Source organism: Phoenix dactylifera, unplaced genomic scaffold, assembly GCF_009389715.1.
Source record: "Phoenix dactylifera cultivar Barhee BC4 unplaced genomic scaffold, palm_55x_up_171113_PBpolish2nd_filt_p 000405F, whole genome shotgun sequence".
In the NCBI taxonomy this organism is placed as follows: domain Eukaryota; kingdom Viridiplantae; phylum Streptophyta; class Magnoliopsida; order Arecales; family Arecaceae; genus Phoenix; species Phoenix dactylifera.
In genome coordinates this window covers 76548-99394 of record NW_024067847.1, presented here as the reverse complement: position 1 = coordinate 99394, position 22847 = coordinate 76548, and the positions used below count along the sequence as shown (strand labels likewise).

The window sequence follows — 22847 nt, the reverse complement described above, 5'->3', positions numbered from 1 at the left end:
TCCTAAACTTAGAGCCTAGACGAGAAAAGAGGGCAAAAGGCAAGACAAAAGAAACTGCACCTTTTCGGAAGGCAAAATTTGGAAGTTGAAGAACCTAATAGAGGCTATATGTTAGCAAAATATTGAAGAATAAGCTGTCATTTGTTTAGAAAAGGCACCTGTAGTAGGAAAAGTTTGGCAATTTATCTTTTCATTAAAAATAAAATCATTCAACATTAGAAATAAGGTGCCAATTGAAGAGTTGTTAATGATTAAGTGTTGATACTAGAGGCCTGTGTTTGATTCCTGCCTTCACCCAACAAAGGAAGGAGGCACCCTGCTTCTGCTCCTCCTACTCTCTCTCTCTCTCTCTCAAAAGGGGGCGCGGGGAAAGAAAGAAAGCATAATACCTCCACATCATCTTGTTTTAGATAATTAAAACAACCCCATAGTTGACCTCTCTAGTTGTTATAACTCAATTTTCATCTACTACTAAACCAAAAGGACATCCAATATACCACACGAAAGAACAATCAATATTCTGTGAATAAGGAAAACATAAGAGAACTACCACACAGAAACTATAAATTCAGCCAGTTGAGATCCAAAATGAAAAACCATGCAATAATGGTGCTAAGCCATAATTACAAGAAATGTTTCATATTTTTACTTAAAACATACAGTTACAATGGATACCTGGCAAAACACAAATGTGTTGAATATGAAATTATTGAAAACTGAATCACCACCTGGACCCCTGATTTTCAACAGTTGTTTCCCATCAAACATGAGAAGTCCAAGTACAGCCAGCTTATATATACTCTGGCCAATGATATTACTCCACATGACCCTGGTGATGAAGTTCTCTCCCCGCCCATCAGGTGGTCTTTCCGTTAGTTCATCACTTGGAGGCTCTGATGTTAATGCTAACGCACCGAACATATCCATAATCTTGTTGACCCAGAGCAACTGGACAGCAGTAAGTGGATCACTCCCTAAGAATTAAATAACATGAGAAAAAAGTGATTTAAAAGGCATTACAACTTAAGAGTCCCTAAAAAGGACGGCAAGAAAGGAGTTCCAATGAGGATTTGGTGTACCTGTGATGCATGTAGAAACAAAATTGACCATCAGAGCAACCACATTAACTGTCAATTGGAACTGTACAAACTTCTGGATATTTATGTCAACCACACGACCCCATTTGGCTACATTTATAATGGTAGTGAAGTTGTCATCCACTATGATCACATCAGCACTCCCTTTTGCTACCTATGCATAACATACGGGTTGAAGAAATAGCATAAAGAAGTTAAAAATAGCTGCAATTATTAATGTAATAATAACACAGCAAGAATTTCTAATTTAAAGATAGAAGAACAAGGCTTCAGCGTCACAGTTACTTAGAATTTTCACAATTGTACTGGACCGACAATTATCACATAGGAGCAAAAGCTCGGATGAACCATTTTGAGGCTTCAGTTTTCAACCAATAAGGAATTCTCGCTTTATTTTCATACGGAATGCGCATGTCCTCTGCCCATCCTCATTAAAAAGTTGAAAAATCTAATAATTAACTGCGATGATTTTCATCATTTTTCAGGTATATTGAGCACTTGAAAACATTTTTGCTTTCTAGAGTGCTACTAACATTTGTTATGACATTATCAGCTTACGTTGGGTAAATAGGGACATGTCAACAATGTTAACGAAGTTCTGACATGAATTCACAGCAGGATTTTTAGTCGAATGTTGTGTAACTTATTATTGACTGCATTCTGAAAGGAAAATGTTCAGGTCATTCCAGGAACAGATCAAATTCTCAAAGCTTTCTTACCATCTTTTCTTAACTTTCTAAATTATTTACAAATCAAGAAGCTTATAAAATGCAAAGGTTATATATACAATCAACTTAACCCACCATCCTCCTTCCCAAAACACGCAGACACAAAAGGAACATTCGATAAAAAAAATTTGTAAGAGTAATAATAGTTAAAAAATTGGCATCATAAAGTGCATATGCAAAAGGAAAGCAATCCTATCAGGCAATATCTCTTATATCAGCAATAACAGCTTACAGCTTCAATGAGATACTCCGATATTAGACCCAAGCTATTATGTTGCTGATACAACAATATACCCCATAGCTATAACGCATGCATGCACACAATAACAGATACCAAGGTACGCCGTTTCGATACTAGGCCCCGTATCAGTGCCACTTTGTCATTGTGTCGGTATGCCCGGTACAGGGGGCAGTTTGGTGTACTCAATGTCGATACGCCTCGCATACCATATTACCGGTGTCGTACGTCTTGTACCATATGATTCGGTGCGGTGTAGCGTACCATGACAGATACCCTTAAAAACAGTAGGCCTACATGCCACTAGCAACCCCATTATGGTATCACAAAACCTTGCTGCTCTTCAACATATCCAAACTTCTCAAATAAATGCAATCAGCTTGAACTCATAACAGGGTATATGGAACCAGAAAACACTGTTCTCTGAATGCTATATAACAAGGCCTGTCAATCTATGTCTCATTCATTTCAAGTTAAAACATGTGGTAGCATGTTATAGAGCTCCTCACCCATACTCATCACTTAAGTGACCTTTCATCCGTTCATCCTACAAAAGCATGTAGATTGTTTTCAGAAACACCACGGGTGCATCTTCAAACCCTTTAATGTGGAAACACACTTGCAGCCATATAGCAGTCAAAGAATTAGCAAGATCATTCTTTTACGAGATTACACGTAAATGTCTTTCATGAGCCATGTTATCATTAACTTAGATTGTTAGACTTTTCAAGCACCTAAGACCACAGAAATTTACAAGCAGCAGTCATCCTATCTTATAGTATCTCATCCACCAGCTGCTTATCAAAGCAATACAGAACATACAGTTACAGCTTGGTACATGAAGTATAGGTTAGCCTGCTTTCTTTTTTTAAACCTGTCTCACTATCTTAAGCAGCCTATTGTTTCAGTTCAAGATGGCCTGATTATCTTATTTGTTGATTATTTCGGTTTTCTTTTAGGAATTAGACAGCCCAATGGACAGAATAATGAGAAGAAAAGTATGTCCTGTTTCAGGCCAAAGGTTAGAAACTGTGGTAAATGATAGTATTGAAGCTTCTCATTGCAGTAGAAATCTACAAGCTTCCTATAAAACCGAAGGAATATATAGGACCACTCAGAATCTCTTGTCAAACATAGTTATGCATCTGTGTATCCTTGTCATGAATTTTTAGCTCATTTCTACTGTTGATATTATGAAGACAGTTCGGAATGTGAGTATGTATGGCACAAAAAAAGAAATTATATGTTAAATGAAAATCACCACAAGTATATAGGATAATTTACAATATTATATTTACATGGAATTGTTCCAAACACGGTTCAAAGTTTCACCAAAATCTCCGGAACCAAAACCGGGATATTTCAATTTTGACTAGAATCAACACAAACTTTGGCCAGTTCCAGGATTTAAGCCAAAACTAAATTATGGGTCTGCATATTGTACAAGTTACTTATGAAATTTCTTTAAATTTTATAGATATTTTTGAAAATTAATATCTTATTTAAAAAATTAACGTTTCAGTGTAAACTCAGTGAGGCAATACATCCAAAGGTCCATAGACAAAATAATATACTTTAGAATGATCTCTAATATATTTTTTTGAATTATTTTATCGTTCTCCATCTCAACATCTTTCAGAAAGCATGGCCCTAAATAGAGCGGAATGGAGAAAAAGGATTTATGTAGCCAACCTCAACTAGTTTGCGATAAAGTCCTAGTTGAGTTCTGTTAATTTCATTTTTCTCCATATTTTCCCCTAATATTAATTGATAATTCTGGTTTTTGTAGGATATCCACTGCAACTGATGAACCTAAAGCTTAACCACTCTTGACTGCTGAAATCAAAACCCATATGGTTGCACACAAAAAAAACTGCAGTTAGTTTGGACCAAGATTCCTGTGTTATTGCTTGTGCCTAAGGAGAGTTAAAACAAGCATTATTCATGTAGGGTTTAGGGGCTCCAAACACAAGGGTTATATGATGCTTAATGATATGCAAGAACCATAAACTATATCCAGCAAAAAAGCACACGAGAAATAGGATAAGTTCATTATCTTAATTTTCCAGATGTCTGCAATTCTTGTAGTTTCTTGTAACCAAGCTGTTTCATTAAACATAAAACCTCCAGTTCTAGCCTTTCAAACTAAAAGACAATTATAACAACATCATCTCCAGTAATGGCCTTTCAAATATAATAAAATCACCTATCTGTTACTAAGCTACATGCAATTCTGAATACATGTAACTTAAATTGAAATATAAACTCATTTGCTCAGTTCCAAACAACCTTGCGGTTGAAATTCAAAAAGGGTACAAAACTGCACTTACCTTTTAAAAATTAATGGATCATCAACCAACTCCAAAAAAAGTGGTCGGTAATTATATCAACCAAGATTTTTTATTAATCAATTATATCTTAGCAATTGGATGGATCAAGGTTAGCCACTTGTTATTTACACAAAAGACAATACATGGGTAGTTTATTGCTGGAGTTAACTACCTAGAGAAAGTTAGTTACACAAAAAAATTATCCATATAGGAGAACAATCGGCAACCACCCATAAGAAGATACTAGCGCAAACAATAAAAGATCATAGTTATTAATGGAGATAACTACCAATCTACATTATAAGAAGGAAGAGAAGCTCCATTCATGATCCCTCACGCTCTATACACATTCAATGGATATTCAGAAAAATGGACAAGGCTTCTAAGGCTATCCAATGTACCTTTTTTCTTTTCTTTTCTCTAGAGTGTAAGTTCGACATACCCTAGAATTTATCTAGTAGTTCTTACTCACTTTTTCATGGTGTTTCTCAATTCATTCTGCATTCTTCATTTATTATGATCATTGTTTCTATGATGATAATTATCATAAAAAGCATATGATTCATATGATAATTATTATTCTAATTTAGAAAATGATCATTATCATATGAATGAAGCACGAAATAATTTTCAAAAGTTCAGGGACAAACTACCTCAACACATCTCTAATGTTATAGCCAAACATTTAAATCATATGACAGATTTTAAGTCCTCATTGTCGAGGAATAAAAAAGAGCCCACCACTTCTCTCATCAATCATCGCATGCTCGACATCAACCAAGTCAAATTGTTTTCTAATAGAAACATCTTTATAACTATTTGACCCATGTATTACATGGTTGGTATATAAAGTCATGGTTTCTTTTTTGCCACTATAACAAATAAATCGTCATATTAGAATATATAACTGCAATAATAAACAAGAGGAGCCCATTCCAATTCCTTTCTACTGGCATTGATTTTCCCTAGTGGTAGATAATGAATAAAATTCCTTTTTATTAAATCCTAATTCAATATATTTTTCAACTAAAATAATTTATATTAATAGTTATGACACAAATTAAAAAGTATATATACTCTTCATGTGAGAGAGAGCATTCTACAGATTCAATCTAATTTTGTGACGACTTTGGATCCTCTCTAGTTTGGCATTGAACTAGAGAGGGATGACCTGCAAACATAGCAGTCCATGTATTGCATGGTGTTTGTAATTGCATCAGCCCCATTATTTTACAATATGCTTTATAAATGTGTAAGATCATCCAATCATGGCTATCGTGCAATATATAAATGGTTGTCATTGCAAATTCAAATCAGAAAGGATCCAAATACAAATTTCAGTGTTACAAAAAAATCCAAATTAATAATATAAGGTAAATTTGTAGCCATTATAATGATTAATAGTGATTTTTAGTAGAGAATCGTTGTAGTAACATTGTTATTGGAAGCTTGCTTGATATGCAGTATTTTTCTTTTTTAATAAGAGAATCATGTGGCCTATGACATTTGATAATTTACTATATAGTACATAAAAGGCTAGAAAATAAGTGTAGACCCACCAGCAGTAGTCTATTATGGAGATAGGTACGATAGATGGTGGTAACCGTCATCATCATCATCATTGTCAAGACATCACTATTTCAATAGTTACTAAAAGGAGGGACATCTAAGCATGAATGCAAGAGTATTGAACAGTATACTATGTTGTTGTTCTCGCGTGCTAACTTGGCAGGATATAGTTGAAAATAATTTTGAATTTATCTGAATTTTTAACGAGAAATGCTTAAGGGCATCTGTCCTGTAACTGTTCAATTAACCAGCCCTACATGACAATTTTTCTTAGTACTGGCTCCAATCACATGTTAGCATGTTAACTTGACAATATACAATAAAATAATATATACAATACTACCCATATTGTAGAAGACGAGGCAATTAATTGGATGCATCATGGCTTGTGTTTACATGAGAGTCAAGAAAAGCATCATTCAAGAATGTTGTTGGGTTCCCATCATCATTAAGGGCTACATGGTGCTTCATCATATGCAAAAATCCGTGATAAAAAAGAGCACATCGAACCACCTTTGGGCAAGATTATAATAATTTAGATAGTCTTTGGATATCTGTAACTGAGAAATGCATTTAAATGAGATTATGTTTGGTTGTAGTTGCTCCATTTACAACTATAATTTCAATGCTTGATGTAGTGGTTTTGTAGTTGCAGAAAAATAACATCACATATTTGTTTGCCTGTATATGATAACTGTAGATGTAATTGGTTGTATTACAAAAATGGTATTAATTATGTCTGCACCGGCCAGTAACCTTGCTAGGATTTAAACCCATCATAAAGATGTTTCCAACGATTTTTCTAGTTGCAGTAGCTTGTCTTCGGCGAATTTGGCTATAAAACAAAATACTGCGAATGGACCTCCAAATGTAGTTTGACCCACAAGAATTTCATCAACTTATAGCAATCCAAACACTAGAAAAGAGCTACCTCTTATAGTCCAGATTCATATAAACCTAGTTGCAAATATCCAAACACACCCTTGATTAAGTTGATGGCTGGAGGAGGCTTAAACTTGTACATGATACTTTCATGAGTGTTTGACCAGTTTATGGTATAGTTTGTTTGCAAAGTCATAGTCCCAGGTGTTTTTCCAGTATAGTAGATAATCCAAGACTTAAATACAGATATTAGAGTGTGCTATAATTGTTTATCATTTTTAGTAAACAAGTGTCCTATTTATCTGTTGCCATAAACAAGCTAAGCTTGCTCTCCCTATTTCCCTTTGGTGTTGATTATTTCTATTGCTAAGATTTTGAATAAAATTACTTTTACATAAAGCCTACTCTTTCATCCCCCCTCCCCCCACCCAAAAAAAAAAAAAATCAAACTTTTCAATTAAAATATTTTTCTAAAGTGGATGATTTAGATTAAACAAGAAGAAACATCCATGAGAATTCTAATACAGCCATTATTTGCCAAAAGCTTTAAACAATGGTTATACAGTGTTTCCTATGGATGAGAACATGCTCATGTGTGTGATCTATCAATTCAATTTTCATGGGGCTTAGGCAAATGACTAAACAACAAGAATCAGCACGGGAAAAAGAGTAGAGAAGGGATGAGCATATAGGCATGTATGAGTAGTCGAGAGCCGGTATTCTTTGCAGAATACTCCAACCATGACTAAAGAGACAAACAAAATATGATCAGAGAGTAATTGCCAAATTACACTCAAATCAAGAATCAAAATGTCATTTCTTTTTTTAAAAACAAAAAAACTTTCTTTTCAACTTAAGCGCCTCATTCAAGAAAGAATTAATTCCAACCATAGGACTAAACAAATACATGAAATAGGACCGGATAATAACTATTAAACCACAGTTAAATCAAGAGTTGAAATTTTTTCTTTGAAAAAAATATTTCTTTTCAACTTAAACACCTTGTTCAAGAAAAACTTTTGCCTACGTACAATAAACATCAAGGCATAATAACCCCACAACGTTATTCGCATTTGAATTGTAACGTGGTAAAACTCAACTTGACCTAGAACGCTAACATTTAACAATCGGTAGGCTTGGTCTACGCATATTCAACCTTAACTAGACCAGGCTCAAAGATGAGAAAAGTAAGAAACAAGAGTGCAAACCGATGCATATTCAGGTAGAAAAGAAATGCTCAACAAAGGCCAACCTGAATCAATATTCGAATTTTAATTCCCATTACACATGTATCACCTTAACCATGACATGAAAGAGCAAAACCTGATCATTGGATAGAAGGAGACTTGTAAGGAGACTTGCGCATTGAGAAAAGCAAAAAGAATAAAAATATAAAACAAAAGATCTTTAGTTTGGCCAATAAATCCTTGGTTGAATGGTTGGCACCCATCTTCCAACTTTTAGGCTAGCTCTTCATACAGGTCAGGAGTACAAATATAGATGGTTTATTAAAAAAATATTATTAAACAAAAAAAAAAGCAAACAAAAAGTTGCAAACTAGGTCTACACTAATTTGCTAATAGAGCCTCTTACTAGATGCTCCAAGGACTATGGACATTTGCCTTCTTTAGTTGAATTTAGTTCAACATTAGGAAATGTTTTAAAGCTCTTGCTTGAATAATCACCTCTTGTCATCTGAGTAATAAGTCTCCCAATTAACAAAGCCATGGTTCTGTGAGCTTTTTAGTCTATCTAGGTGCCCATATTCCAACCTAGGTGGGTGGGGTGAATATCAAATAGCAAGAGAAGATTAGCCCCTCCTTGTCTCAAAAAAGTGGGGAAAACAAAAGGAGATGGAAGAAATAAAATAAGCTGGAGAAGGGAAAAAAGAGGATTAATCCAAGTTGAATGAGGAGGGATAAACCAACGAAAAAAGCAACCAGATGGATCAAATGCCTCACTATCATTGCGCTGGTTCGAGGATTCTGAATGATAGCTTTGAGCATCCAGGATGATATCTTGTTCATTGGCATGAAGCTTACTAAGTGGTTATAGTTTTAAGATCCTTTATGACAATTTGATGGCATTTAAATATTTTAGGATTGCATTTCATTCAAGAAAAAGAAGTGAAATACAAATACTTCCTCCTTTTAAATTCTTATTTTTGTCGGCTAAAATTTCTGCAAAGAAATCTAGGCACAGGGCTGGATGTAAGAACAAACAGGGGCCTTACACCAGGAATAAATCATAGCTACCTTTCATATTCATGGTTATTCTTGGCATAAGCAGGTTTAACTGGAATAAGTATTCCTTTTTCATTTATAATTAGATCTACTTGGCCAGCACAAGGCTCACCCTGGATTATATCTACTTTATTCACAAAGCAGATTATTCATGTAATAACAGTCTTTCCTTGCGATATAAAGGAGGAAGGCATGGACTGTTTGGTGGAAAATGCTTCACAAAGAAGTTCTTGGCTTGCCAACTTACTGCTCAAGCACGTGCTGTCTCGCAACTCAATGTTCAACCACTTGCAATGTATCATACCAACCCCTTGAATTGCAGTATTGCACTAATCATTCATCCGATCTCACAAAGAAAGCATTTTCTGTCAATCAAACAAGTACGCCATGGCTTGTGAGAATACACACTTAAGAACTCAACTAATCAATAAACTCAACCATCCACACAATACCTACCTTACCCTACCTCAGAGCCTATGGATTAAGAAAATTTCCAAAATTAGGAAAGATACCATACTTCACCATGAGGTTTCATAAAATTAGAATTTCTGCCTGAAAAGTAGTTCCTGACTTTGTCCCAGGATCCATGATCTAGTTCAACTGTTTGTTGGTAGATCCTTCTCTAGTCAAACTAATCAGCCTGCTTAAAATCCTATTTTGTTACTAAACAGATATAAAAGCTCCACAGCACTTCAAAGATATAGTCATCAAATAGCAAACATTTTTTTATTAAAAGCTTACTGCACAAAAGCTCTACCATCTACAGCAATATCAAACTAGGTCTAAATCTACCAACCATATAACTACCAAATTCCTTTGGATGTCCATTTATCAAAGAGATGATGAGGAAATATTGTAGTTGCAGCTATAATCTGTTAGCTTCAGATTCCGATACTGGAGTCCATGTGACGAAACCTTGCATAACTGTCATGTATCCATGTAAGCAAGCATCAGATCTACACTTGAACAATAATCAAATGATACCCATTGAGTGATCGAAATAAATTCCTTGACACTGCTGTCTTCCAAGCATACAGAAGATGAGACACAGAAATTTACTAGCTGGTGAGATCTGAATTTCTTTCCACTGGGGCTTCTTGCTCCTTCCAGTTTAAGGTACTTGCCTGGCCAGAGGTTCTGGTTAGTCATCCCAACCAAAAATGCAAGAAAGTCTCAACAGATCAGGGTACTCATTGGGTTTGAATCTCATCAGGGTTTTGCAAAAATGTGACACAAGATCTACCACCTTTAGCTATGGACTACTTGGATGTCTGGGTACATCCCTTGCAAGAATGCATTGAAGAGGTCACAGAATTCCAAAAATAGAGCTGTAATTATAGACAATGACTCTTTATTGATGTTGGATTTAGTTTTGTTTTAATTGCAAGAATGGCCCACTCTGTAGCCACTTTTAACACTTAGAAAGCTTCACAAAAGTAAGGACCAGTATAACTGACATAAGAAGCACGTTTAACAAGGCAGCAGTTTGGCAAACTATATAACTCAGTAGTATTTAGAACTAACAAGATTTATTGAGAACCATCAGACCTGATGGAGCTAATTTTATGCATGCTTGAAAAGCTTCATGCTGAGCCAATGAAAGTACACTGCCACGACAAGTACAGGTAGTGTCAAGGGGACCAGTAGGCAGTAGTATCTGCTAAAAAGGAACCGCATTAACAAAATATTAACCAATAATGGAGCTGCAGCATTCAGTTGCATATAACAGGGTAAGTGCATTGCAAATTAACCAAAGGAGGTAAGAAATGTACCTTTATTATGAAAAGATAAGCATGATGTATTATGTTAATACACTGATTCACCTTTCTGCATACAAGTTCTGAGATTTCATCCTATGTCATTAAAATTGATTCTCAGTTATTGTTTCTCCTCGTTATTTGTAATTCCATAACAACAAAATCTGTTCTCTGTAACTGTTCTCCTAATCATTTGATAAATAAGTATTGCTCATAAGATGAGCAATCCAATCACGATATATGAAACAACCCCTCAAGCAAATTGGGTGGATGATGTTTCAGATCCAATGATGAGAAAAGAAAGAGGAAGCATGGGCCCGTGCAGGATGGGGACGGTTGAGAACAATGTAAAGTAAAGATGAGGAAAATGACAAAAGAAAAGGCAGCATAGAGAAGATAGAGGAAAAATATAAATAAATTAAGAGAAATAAATGGAGGAAGAGGAAGGAGGGGGAATAAACTCGAAGCTTTTTATCTAGACTCTCTGCAAAAAAAAAAAAAAAGCTGTCCCTTACATACTAAAGAGAGACTCATTCTATTAAATCAAGAGTCTGAGTCATTTTAGTCCTCTCATAGGATAAAAGATAAGGACAAAAAAAAATGCATGCTTTTCAGCCAAACAGCTAATTCCTGCATGTCAGAAGATAAAAGCAACGGAATCTTCAGATTCTGGTTGCCCTTTTCCTCCTTAGATTTGCCGCTTGAAATCACTAAAATCTGCCTTAATAAATAATGGTTGGAGAACCAACTATTTGAATATGTGAGGATTCTTATGATTTAAAATCTGCCTTAAAAATATGAGAAAAACCATATGCCGTGCCAGAAAAACAGCAGGCCCAAATTTGGATATTTGTGACCTTCGCAGTCCAAATAAGGGCCAATAAGATTTGTTGTCCAACATTAGGTCCCCAAAATGGGGCAAGCAGCTGCTTTAAACCATGGTGTACAGAATAAGATTTGTTGTCCAACATTAGGTCCCCAACATGTGGCCGCAGCAGTTGCTCTAAACCATGGTGTACAAAATCGTTACATCTCCACTTCTTTCTGCAGACATTGGCAAACTTCCCATCCACATAACTTTGCAGTATTTTCTTCCCTATATTTGTCTTAGGAGATATAACATTTTTGAACACATCTTATCAACAGTTGAAGTCACTAGTTGCCAATCCTGTTCTTAAAATATATCTGATGCTAGACAATAAATCATCTTTTAAGTCAAGCCCAAACATCATGGCATACCACGCTATTTCAAATAGACTTTAACAATGAGGCATCCATACACTTTCACAGTGTACAAGCAGAACAGATGATACTCATATTTCAATATTCAACAATGAATTATCCATATCCAAAATAATGGCATTCAAATGGCTAGTGAGATAATGCTAATTTCAGGACCAATCTAAGATGATAAGATAGTAAATGCACATCTTCTACAATTTCATACCTGTCACTCTGAATGGCAGATAAAAATATATTCTCAGATTGTGGAAGAAGCTTGGATAGTATAGCAGCATAGGAAAATCCCACAAATGAAATGAACCCAAATGCAATAAAGATCAATCCCCAAAATTGATTTGCTTTCAAATGGACAGGTAATGATATTGACTGTCCTGACATGTTTCTCCAGTCCTTCACGATACTATCTCAGCAGAAAATCCACTCAGTGTAACACCATAAGTAGCACTCTGTTACTCCATCCTGCTGATGATAAGAAATAAATAGTTATAATTTTCATGTTAAAAAGAAAAAACCTAAGTTAAAAGCGACCTAACCCATTCACTGCAAGAAAAAATTCATAATGATACTTGGTTGGGGACTGCACGCACCTTTTAGAAGTACTTTAAAAGCAAAATATTATTTGAGACTATGAATTATAGAGCTTGACATAAATGCAGTGTCGTTTCGCCAAAAGAATTCAAACATGACAACGGCATGATAATACGATATGACGACAATGCAGCGGTCGTCATTGATCAAGATGGAAATCCAAAAGGAACTCGAGTTTCCTACGGGTTCTATTTGCCTTGGGGTCTTTAAGAAATCCCATACAAACCAACAGAATCAAACAAAACATAGAACAAATAGACACAAAATTAAAATAAAAACTGAAAACTCTAGCATTTAGGAATCACATCTAGGATTCTCCTCGCAAAAAGAAAAAGGAAATTCATAGCAACCAAGAATCACCAATACATACTCATGGATCTAAACCGGATCCAAGAGCAATCCAAATAGAAATCCAGATCAAAGAAGCAACAGGTTAAGATCGGGTCAAAGAGAAACACATTAAAATCCAAACAAAATCAATCAAGCAATTATAGCAATTACAAAATTAAGACAAATACTTAGAGCGATCGAAGTAAAATAGAATCAGTAAGGGAAAAAAATCGATAGAAAAGAGAGCGGAAGAGATGACCTCCGAAGCCTGCAGCGATCTTCCGGTCTCAGAGTCGATAGGCCGCAGAAACCCGAGGACCGAGGTATGCAAACCGGGGGAGAGGAGAGACTTGTTCTTCTGAAAGCAATACCGAGGCCCTCATAACCGTTGGATTTTCGATCTAACGGTGTAAAACTTTTCAACTTATTAAAATAAAAAAATGTTAAAATTGTAATACTTTTTAATAAAGGAAACACTGCCGTCCCATGTTTAAATTTCCGGACGTGGTATAGACGCGTATTCCCTTACTCTAATTATAGTAACAAATACCTCATGGCCCAATCTCACCTACATTTATGGCCCAGTAGAGCTGTCTGAAGTAGAGCTGTTATAAAAAGCTGTTTGCTGTTTGGTAACTACATTCGTAAAGTACTGTGGTACTTTGTTTTGTATTTGGTAAACAAACTGAGATAATACTTTTGTATAATAAAATTACCATAAACGACATTGCATAGTATGATACAACAGAACATAATAAAATATAACATAAATTAATACATAAATACACGATATAGTATAATATTATTGTAATATAAAATAATATTATGTTAATATAGCATAATAGTAATATAATTATTAGAGTAAATTAATATTTGGTAATATAACATAATATTAAATTATTTAACATAACATATTAATGTATTATGATATAATGTAATATATATTATATTTATAGTATAATACAATAATAAAAGTATAAAATATTATAGTTATTATTATAAATTAATTTCTCATAATATAACATAATATTAAATTATTTAAAATAATATATTAATATATTATAATGTAATGTAATATAATACAATATTTATAGTACAATACAATAATAAAGTTATAAAATATTATAATTATTATTATAAATTAATTTTCCATAATATAACATAATATTAAATTATTTAAAATAACATATTAATGTATTATAATGTAATGTAATATAATATAATATTTATAGTATAATACAATAATAAAGGTATAAAATATTATAATTATTAGTATAAATTAATTTTCCATAATATAACATAATATTAAATTATTTAACATAACATATTAATGTATTATGATATAATATAATATGTAATTATGTTTATAGTATAATACAAAAATAAAGGTATAAAATATTATAATTATTAGTATAAATTAATTTTTCATAATATAACATAATATTAAATTATTTAACATAACATATTAATGTATTATGATATAATATAATATGATATTATATTTATAGTATAATAAAAAATAAAGGTATAAAATATTATAATTATTAGTTAAAATAATTTTTCATAATAATTTCCCATAATTTCCTATAAAATAATTTTCCGCGGTCCAGGGGCTCTTCTTCGTGGTCCACGCTCGAGGAGGACCTCAGTGTGGGCCGCGAGGTTGATGATAAAAAAAAAACAATAGATTGATTTTGGAAGGTATGGAAAAGGATTAAATTTTTTTTCTTCTAAAATGTGGCTCAAGAGATGCATACAAAAATTGAAAAGAAAAATACATTTTCTTACGGAAGGAAGTTCGACGGCTAGGATTATTGGCTCTAGCAGATTTTTGGATTTATAAAGGGACAAACTATGTGATTATGTTATTTTAATATGGGCATTTTTGTCAAAAATACAGCTTTCCGAAAAAGCTGAAACAGCTTCCTTCCAAAAGCTCCAAATTGGAGCTTTCTCCCAAAAGCTGTTTTCAGCTTCCCGCAAAAGCTGAAATAGCTTTTTGAAAAATTTACCAAACACAGTTTTTCATCTAAAAGTACTTTTGGAGGGTCAGAAAGTGCTTTCTAGCCCTCCAAAAGCTCCCCCAAACAGGACCATAGTCGATGGGCCTTTTCAAACGCCGTGCAGGCCGTCCAACACATCCAAATGCAAAGCATTTCAGACAGATCTGAATCTGATTCTTAAATCCGGTAGAACGGCTCAGATCTAAAATTTGAGCCCCTTCATTTAAATAGATAGGGCTCGGTTTAAATCGACCTAGCCCAAGCCAATTCCATCTTCTCCTCTTCTCTCTTCTCCTTCAAAACTAGAAGGTGATCCTAAAGTTGAGCTCCATACAGGGCAGGCCCAACTCTTAGGCGACTGACGCGGTCGCCTAAGGCCCTGGCCCAAAGAAGGTCCACGGCAGGGAAGGCCTCAACGACAAAACAGAAAAGAGAAAAGCCCTCCTTAGTGAGTTCAATATAGGCTGGCCCACTGCAGGGAAAGCCTCCAAGACAAAACAGAAAGAAAAAAAACCCCTCTTAGTGAGTTCGCCTTGGGCCCCAAATATATTGAGCCGCTTCCGACCGCCAGATCAATTCCATGCTTGTAGAACTCTTTGCAATCCAATCTCCTCTTCCTCCGATATTGCCACTGTTGTAGGTTTCCTAGGGCTAAGTGCCTGCTAGTAAGAATCCAAGTTAGCCTTTAGGATTTTGAGGTAGAAATTTTTGGGGGGAGAAGGGGACAAGGGCTCGGAGTCAATGATAGGGGAGAAAGGCTTCCTTGTAGGATGGAACTCGATCCTCCTCGATGCCGAGGCTATTGTGGCCTTCAGCTTCTTCACCAACTCTAACTTTTCTGCTATTAGGCTGAGGTCCGATCGGAGAGTCTATGGATTTCCACCCTGAAAGAGTTACTTGGGTTCAAGGGCTGGTCGGGAGAGTGACCTCCCTCTCACTCTTAAATGGCTGAGGTCGAATTGGATAGCCGCCTCCATGACCTCCCTCTTGCTCTCACAGCCATATCAGAGTGAGAGGAAAGGAAGGATTGGGACTGGACTTGATATTAAGGGCGAAAGAAATGATCGGGGCATTGATTTGTGTTAGTAAGATTTTTTTATGAAAAGGCACAAAATGCAACCTAAAGCCTGAAGCTATCCGGCTCGAGCCTGGGAGCCGGGTTGGATCGACCTTGGCTAATTTTGGTCATACATGGGGCTGAGCCTAATTCGAACCCAGCCCGACCCAACCAATAAATAGGTCTAGTCACTAGCATCACAACCTTATGGGAGGACCAATTGCATCATGAAACATCAACATGTACTATTTTCCTAACTTCGTTAGGCTGCATAAGAGGACTTATAGTTAGTAGATACCTTCAGCTCGGTTCGGCTAGAGGTGAGCAAATGTGTTAATGCTTGGCTAAGAAAGTTAGCTTAGGCTCGAGGGTAGTAGCCTTGTTGGGATCGCAAACGAGGAGAATAGGAGAGGCAAATTGTGGTGGAGCCAAAATATCTTGATGTTCGGATATCTCAAATGAACAAAATATCCAAAATATCTGCCCCATTTATGAAGCTTGAGAGAGGTACTGATGTGGGCAAGCATCTTGGGGGGATATACCATGTAATTTGATACCAATCTTAGTTGGCCACTGTCCACTAAAAATTTGAAATTAGTACTGGTTTAGGTGCCGGCTATAATGTTTAGTGATTAAAGTATTTATTTCAAAATAGTTAAAAGGTATAGAAAGAGAAATCTTGAATGACAACTGGTAGTTTGAAATCACATCATGCATTCATGCCCAAAAAAGTTAATCAAGAAAACTGGTTGGCACCTAGAGGTGGCAATTTACACCGCCACATTGAGTATCAACCTATTCCGATCCTGATGGGCCAAGTTTTATCTGACCCGCTAGAGTTCGAGGCGGAATGGGTCTTCATTCTAAAATCTGCAATGGATCCAAAGCAAGTGTAGATAATGGCAATACCTATCCCGAACCCGCCTCGACTATATACAAGCTTGTATGATTGTGATGATTATGAGGATAATGAAGAAAAAAGTATTGTAATCAATTATGAGAAGATTAATCGTGTATGTGAGAAAGAAAGTATATGTAGAAAAAAAATTGTGAGAAGCTTTTCTATCTCAATATTGTGAGATGGTCATCAAGTATATTTATAGTTGAAAATATACAAAAGATTACAACTAAGATGATAGAAAGATAGAAAAAAATAACAAATAGATCCCTACGAGCAATCCAAAATTTATGTTCGGTACAAAATTCAAAATTCAAAATTCAAACCTTAAAGTTCAAAATTCAAATTCAAATTTCTTCAAATCATAAATCCTTGATATATGGCTTGATATGGGGGTGAGATGAAGATACCACCAACATACCCACCCCCTGCTACAAGTCAAGATGGGTACCACTAGGTGCTTGGGATACAACTATTGAAAGTGTTGAGAGACAAATTCTTTAGTGAATATATCAGCGAGTTGGTTGTTAGAGGAGATGAATCGAATATGAAGCTGACAACAAGCCACTTCTCTCTAACAAGATGAAAGTCAATTTCAATATTCTTAGCCCAAGCATGAAACATGGGATTGGCAGTGAGATATATGATAGGCAAGTTATCACACCAAAATATAGGTGGTTGAGAAAGTGAGATACCCAATTTTTGTAGTAAAGATTGAATCTAAATAAGTTCAACGGTAAAATTAGCAAGCCCTCTATATTCAGATTTGATACTTGATCGCGTCATAATGCATTGCTTTTTAGCACTCCAAGATATAAACTTAGGACCAAGAAAATATTGAAGCCTGTTATAGAATGCCAGTCATTAGAATTACCGATCCAATTGGTGTCGGAATATGCATGAAGAGAAGAGGATGAACCTTTGGTTAAATAAAGGTCATAGTCAGTGGTATGCTTCAAGTAGCAAAGAATACACTTGACTGCAAGCCAATACATGAAAGTGGGCCTATGCATGAACTAACATACTTGGCTGACTACAAAGGCAATGTCAGGATGCGTAAGAGTAAGATATTGAAGCGCACCAACCTCACTACGATATTAGACTAAATTAGAAAGTGGCAAACTATCAGAATGAGGTAGTTGGGACCCAGTAGATATTGGCATTAAGATTGGCTTAGAACTATCCATGTTGGTTTTAAGAAGAAGATCAAAATTATACTTTGATTATGTTAGATGAAATCTAAAAGTATTGGTCTTAGCCTCAATGCCCAAAATATAGTGAAGAGGGCCTAGATCCTTTGTAGCGAATTCAATTTATAGAGAAGAAATAAGATCATCCATGAAGTAGTAGAAGTGCCAATAAGAATAATATCATCGGCATAAACCAAAAAGAGTGCCATATGTTCTTTAGTATGCTTGATAAGAGTGGGACATCAGCCTTAGACCCACGCATGCCAAGAGTATGTTAGTGAAAGCTCAATTGTTGAAACCAAGCATGTGGTGCTTATTTAAGACTATAAAGAGATCGTCATAGCTTGCAAACATAAGTGGGATGGTTTGGATCAGTGACACTAGGAGGTTGTTTCATATAAATATCCTTAAGTAAATATTTATGGAGGAATACATTTTTGATATCTAGCTGTTCAATGAGCCAACCTTCAAAAACTATAAGAGAAAGAATAGTGTGAATTGTGACGGATTTGATAATTGGATTGAACGTCTCATCATAATAGGCTACAAGATACATGCTTAGCTATTTATTTTTTTAGTTGGTTGCTTTTCTTAGTTAAGGAACATTTGGCTTCCTAGAAAATAATATTTTATTTAGGGTTTCTATTATTATTCAAAATTTGCATTGTTATTTTCTATATATTAGACTCTTATTTTATATAATGTTATGTGAAATAATGAGATATATATTTTTTTTTATTTGTTTGATTTGAATGCAAAAAATGATTCTTTTGTCGCGTCACTTATGCCCCAACCCATTCCATCTAACTCTACCTGCCCAACTCTGCACTGAGGCAGGCATGTGGCAAATATGGTTATGTTATTCCATTTGTAGGACATATATCAGTAATGACGTACCAGACCCACCCCTACCCTACGATGAGGTGGACTGAGGGATTGGATGCAGATGTACTTGACAAAAGTAGAAATATAAAGAAGTTTACTCAAATCAGCTCGAAATAGTTGGAGCACTCAATCAACAATAAGCCGATGATAAAAAGGCCAATTTGCAAAATTAGAAAGTCGGGGATGACAATATTTCAATCATAAACTGCTTGAAATAAGGCCCTAATCTATGGTGATATGCCAGTCAGAAATCAGATGGTCAAAACGAATAGGTTGCCCAAGCCAATTATTAATCTCGCCGTGGTAATTAAAGAAAGATTGAAGGGAGGCATGAGATTGGTCAGAAAGAAGAAAAAATGGGCCCTAAGGAGAATCGCGTAGGGGTTATTTATAGGACAAGTCTTGCTCTCATAAAAAATGAGATAAAATCCCCATCAATATGGAGAATAAAATTGGATTTCTATAAATATAGTAGATCCTTTGAGTAATGTTCAGACTATTTAGATATCCAAAAATAAGTCCATGAAAAGAAACACGACAAGAATAGATAGTTTGAAGGAATGAAGAAGGTACAAGGAGTTTACCGAAGAGGATGCTCCAATAAAAAGAACGGTACTCAATCAAGATCGTGACTGTAGATTTTCAAATTGTAGTCACCGAGAAAATGATAACAAATATCCTATCAACCTTTATATCATCGACTACCAATATGTGGGAAGTTTTGTTTCCACTACATATCAGACACCTAAAAAGCAGCAATGACCAAATGCCATGTAGAATAAGTTGGATGGGTGAAAGATATATGATCCTTGCTGGATGGATAGAATTTGATTATGATGAATCTTATCAAGTATGAAGGAGATGGCCAAAGTTAGAAATTTTGGCTACACAAGCCAATGACTAAGATAGCTGTGATCAATCTCGAGGGGAGACGAATTAGTCCCAAAATTATCTTTTAAAAAAGAAGATATTGTTGCAGAGCAATCAAGAAAACAACCAATGCAAGGCATGAAAGGATAGGCCGAAGGAAATGAACGATGTGCCAGGGTCGATAGGGGATGCATATTAGTCTTACAGTTAGAAGATTTTGATGATGGTGTGTGTAGTTGGTAACCAATGTGAGTTACCAAAACCACCAAAGTGGAGACTAGATATGAGAAACAACCATCTGAGTAGATAATTATTACATTTGTGAGCAATTATAATGTATTAGTATAAATTAGTGGAATTACAGTTTATCAGATTAGATTATTGGACAATCAATTTATTGTTATTTTATCATTTTATTCTATGAGTAGGGATAAGCTTTCCTATCATAGCCCAAAGTTACATCCTTTCCATATTTTAGTACTATGCTCCTACCGTAGCCCTATGCTACACCCTTTCCATCATAGCCCGACGCTAAACTCCCATCCATATCCATCTACTTTAACTGGTGGTATAACGGTGGTAAAAATTCTTGAATGTCAAGGCACCTAGACCTATGCTACTCTCTATCCTTCATTCAACCCACACATTTCCAGCTAACCCAATATCGGTGGCATGCCCATGCATGTATCTAGGCCTCGCCCAATCAAAGCTTGATGCGGCTCCCTTCTATCTTGACCAACTGAGCTTCCTAGGGATCTCGAGTTCCCTGCCTCACCCAAAACAAGATGGAGAGAAAGGGCGGCAACAAGCTTTCTGGCATGCTCTATGGGATCTTATATAGTCGTCACATTATCTCTGATGGGACACTACACAGTCATCATCATGTTATTTCCAACATAATAATTGCATAGATGCCATCATACCACTATCAAAGGAAGCCACAGAAGTAGTTGCAAAAGAAGTGGCTACTATACTGGGGCAACTTTTGGAGTGGTATGTAGCATCTTCAACTCTTATAGCGAGGCAGTTTGAAAAACTTGTTTTCATGATTGAAAGCCGATTCACGAAGACACAGTATATATCGACAAGTCCTATGTTGATGACAACCTCTCCATTCTTCTGATGGACAAATCCGCCTATCAGTTAGCATGTAAAAGTACTGCACTGCATAAGGAACTAGAGTTGGAGACTTCATCTCATTAGAAGGTCATAGCCGAAGACTATACCATGGAGGACTTGGAATCTACTGACCGAGCTATTGCAGAAGTCACATCAATAGAGTTGCAGCAAACCAAATCATCACATAATGTTTTGGCTAGTACCTGGCCGAAACCATAGAGTGTCGGTCGTAGAGAGATTCAAAGTGTTGATGGTAAAGTCGTCAAATCCTTACCAATAATATCTCTTGATCACTTGCCCAAAAGTAAAGGGTAAAAGTTTGACGACTTTATAATACTAGTTGTATACAACACAAAAGCTGGAGGATAGCCTTATCAAAAGAAGCTTTCAGAAATTTTCTCTGCAGTGCATGTCCCACATGTTAGAGGGCAACATAACAACGTTAGGACTGATTCGGCCTTATACCCAGCATTATAGATGATAAAAGAGCTTTATGTTATACGAAATAACCACTAAAAGATCAGAGAAGTGGTGAATTCGATCTAAAAATGGAGTAAATAATAATATTATATTATAGTAAACAGTACATTCTCTTTAGTTTTGGCCAAGAGGCCGATGTAAAAGTATTGCACTACTTTCTTCTATAGTCCTCTCACGACTCTTTTGAATTTTTTCCACTTTTTTTGAAGAGCTAGAGGCATCAACCTAGAGGCAAATACTCAGGGGAAGATATTTGCAAGATTATAGTTATTTTCGGGCTACACTTAGGGACTAGATTTTCCCTTGTTAGCGTTCAAGTTGTATTTATTCTTTCCTTTAGGTGTTATGCTTTGTGAACATCAATCACAATTTGCTTAGAGGATTTCAATGTTGTTCTTCCTTGTTGGCTAATGAATGATTGGTATTAGAAGCTCTGGCTAGCATGTGTTGGAGATCATCGATCTGATTCGCTGAAAGATAAGCCTAGCGTCGATAGAGAATAAATACGCATAAGGTGCAGAAAGAGGTTCTGCTACTTTATTACATTTGGCTAACATAAATAGTTATACATATATGAATACAAGGCCGAATAGGCTAATACTATCATGGTGCTCACTTTACTTAAGATGAGAAGCCCTTCACTATTTTGGTGGAGAGTTAGAAGGATCTGATGTTCTATTCACCACAATTCATCATTGATAGCAAGAAGGGCAAAATAAGTGATGTGGGTAGAAGGATTGCATACCGACATAGCTGATAGAATTAGAAATATAAAGAAGTCTGCTCAAATCTGCTCAAAAAAGGTAGGGCATAGGATTAACCATATGCTAGTGATAAAATACCAACTTGTCCAATTGGAAAATTAGGGATAACAATATTCCAATTGGGTAGAGCAAGGCCCCAATCTGTTGCAATATGCCGATTGAAAATCGGGTGGTCAAAACGAATAAGTCGCCCTCACCAATTCTTACTCTCATCATTATAATTAAAAAAGATCAAGGGAGGCATAAGACTAGTCAAATAGAACAAAGAATGAGCACTAAAGAGAATGATGCAAACATATTTATAGGATGAGGCGTGCTCTCACAAAAAATGAGATAAAATCTCCATCAATGTAGAGAATAAAACTAGATTTCTATAAATATGGTAGATCCTTTGTACAATATACGGACTGTTTAGATACCAAAAAATAAGTCCGTAAAAAGAAACACAGCAAGAGTAGACAATTTGAAGCGGTACAGACAATTTACTAAAGGGGATGCTCTAGTTCAAGGAATGGTACTCGGTCAAGATCATGACTGCAGGTTTTCGATATGAATTTATCGAGAAAATGATAAGGAC

The 22847-nt window shown here is 35.5% G+C and overlaps 1 protein-coding gene across 10 annotated transcripts; it reads right to left on the bottom strand.

The window, feature by feature from the left end:
* Positions 1–538: 538 nt before the first annotated feature.
* On the bottom strand, positions 539–13425 carry LOC120103791 (calcium-transporting ATPase 1, plasma membrane-type-like). Of its 10 annotated transcripts, none has more exons than XR_005508208.1 (6): positions 13264–13425; positions 12292–12545; positions 10636–10694; positions 9335–10211; positions 1080–1251; positions 818–948 (listed from the first exon to the last, which is right to left on the bottom strand). XR_005508208.1 is itself a non-coding variant. In XM_039118749.1 (3 exons), the coding sequence occupies exons 1-3, from the start codon at positions 8124–8126 to the stop codon at positions 646–648; spliced, it is 531 nt and encodes a 176-aa protein (XP_038974677.1). In that variant the 5' UTR covers positions 8127–8212; the 3' UTR covers positions 539–645. The 10 variants fall into 10 exon arrangements, 2 of the variants coding, with proteins under 2 accessions (XP_038974677.1, XP_038974678.1); XR_005508203.1 differs by having other exon boundaries at positions 10636–10744; positions 13264–13400; XR_005508204.1 differs by lacking the exon at positions 9335–10211 and having other exon boundaries at positions 10612–10744; positions 13264–13371.
* Between the last annotated feature and the right edge of the window lie 9422 nt (positions 13426–22847).

What these genes read in the sequence shown, in the direction of transcription:
- LOC120103791 (XM_039118749.1), bottom strand. Translation starts at nt 8,126, where the DNA reads ATGGGAATTAAAATTCGAATATTGATTCAG. An exon ending in AAATTCGAATATTGATTCAG is followed by an intron (nt 1,252 to 8,096) that starts GTTGGCCTTTGT and finishes TGTTATGCATAG; the next exon opens with GTAGCAAAAGGGAGTGCTGA. An exon ending in TGTTTCTACATGCATCACAG is followed by an intron (nt 975 to 1,079) that starts GTACACCAAATC and finishes TTTAATTCTTAG; the next exon opens with GGAGTGATCCACTTACTGCT.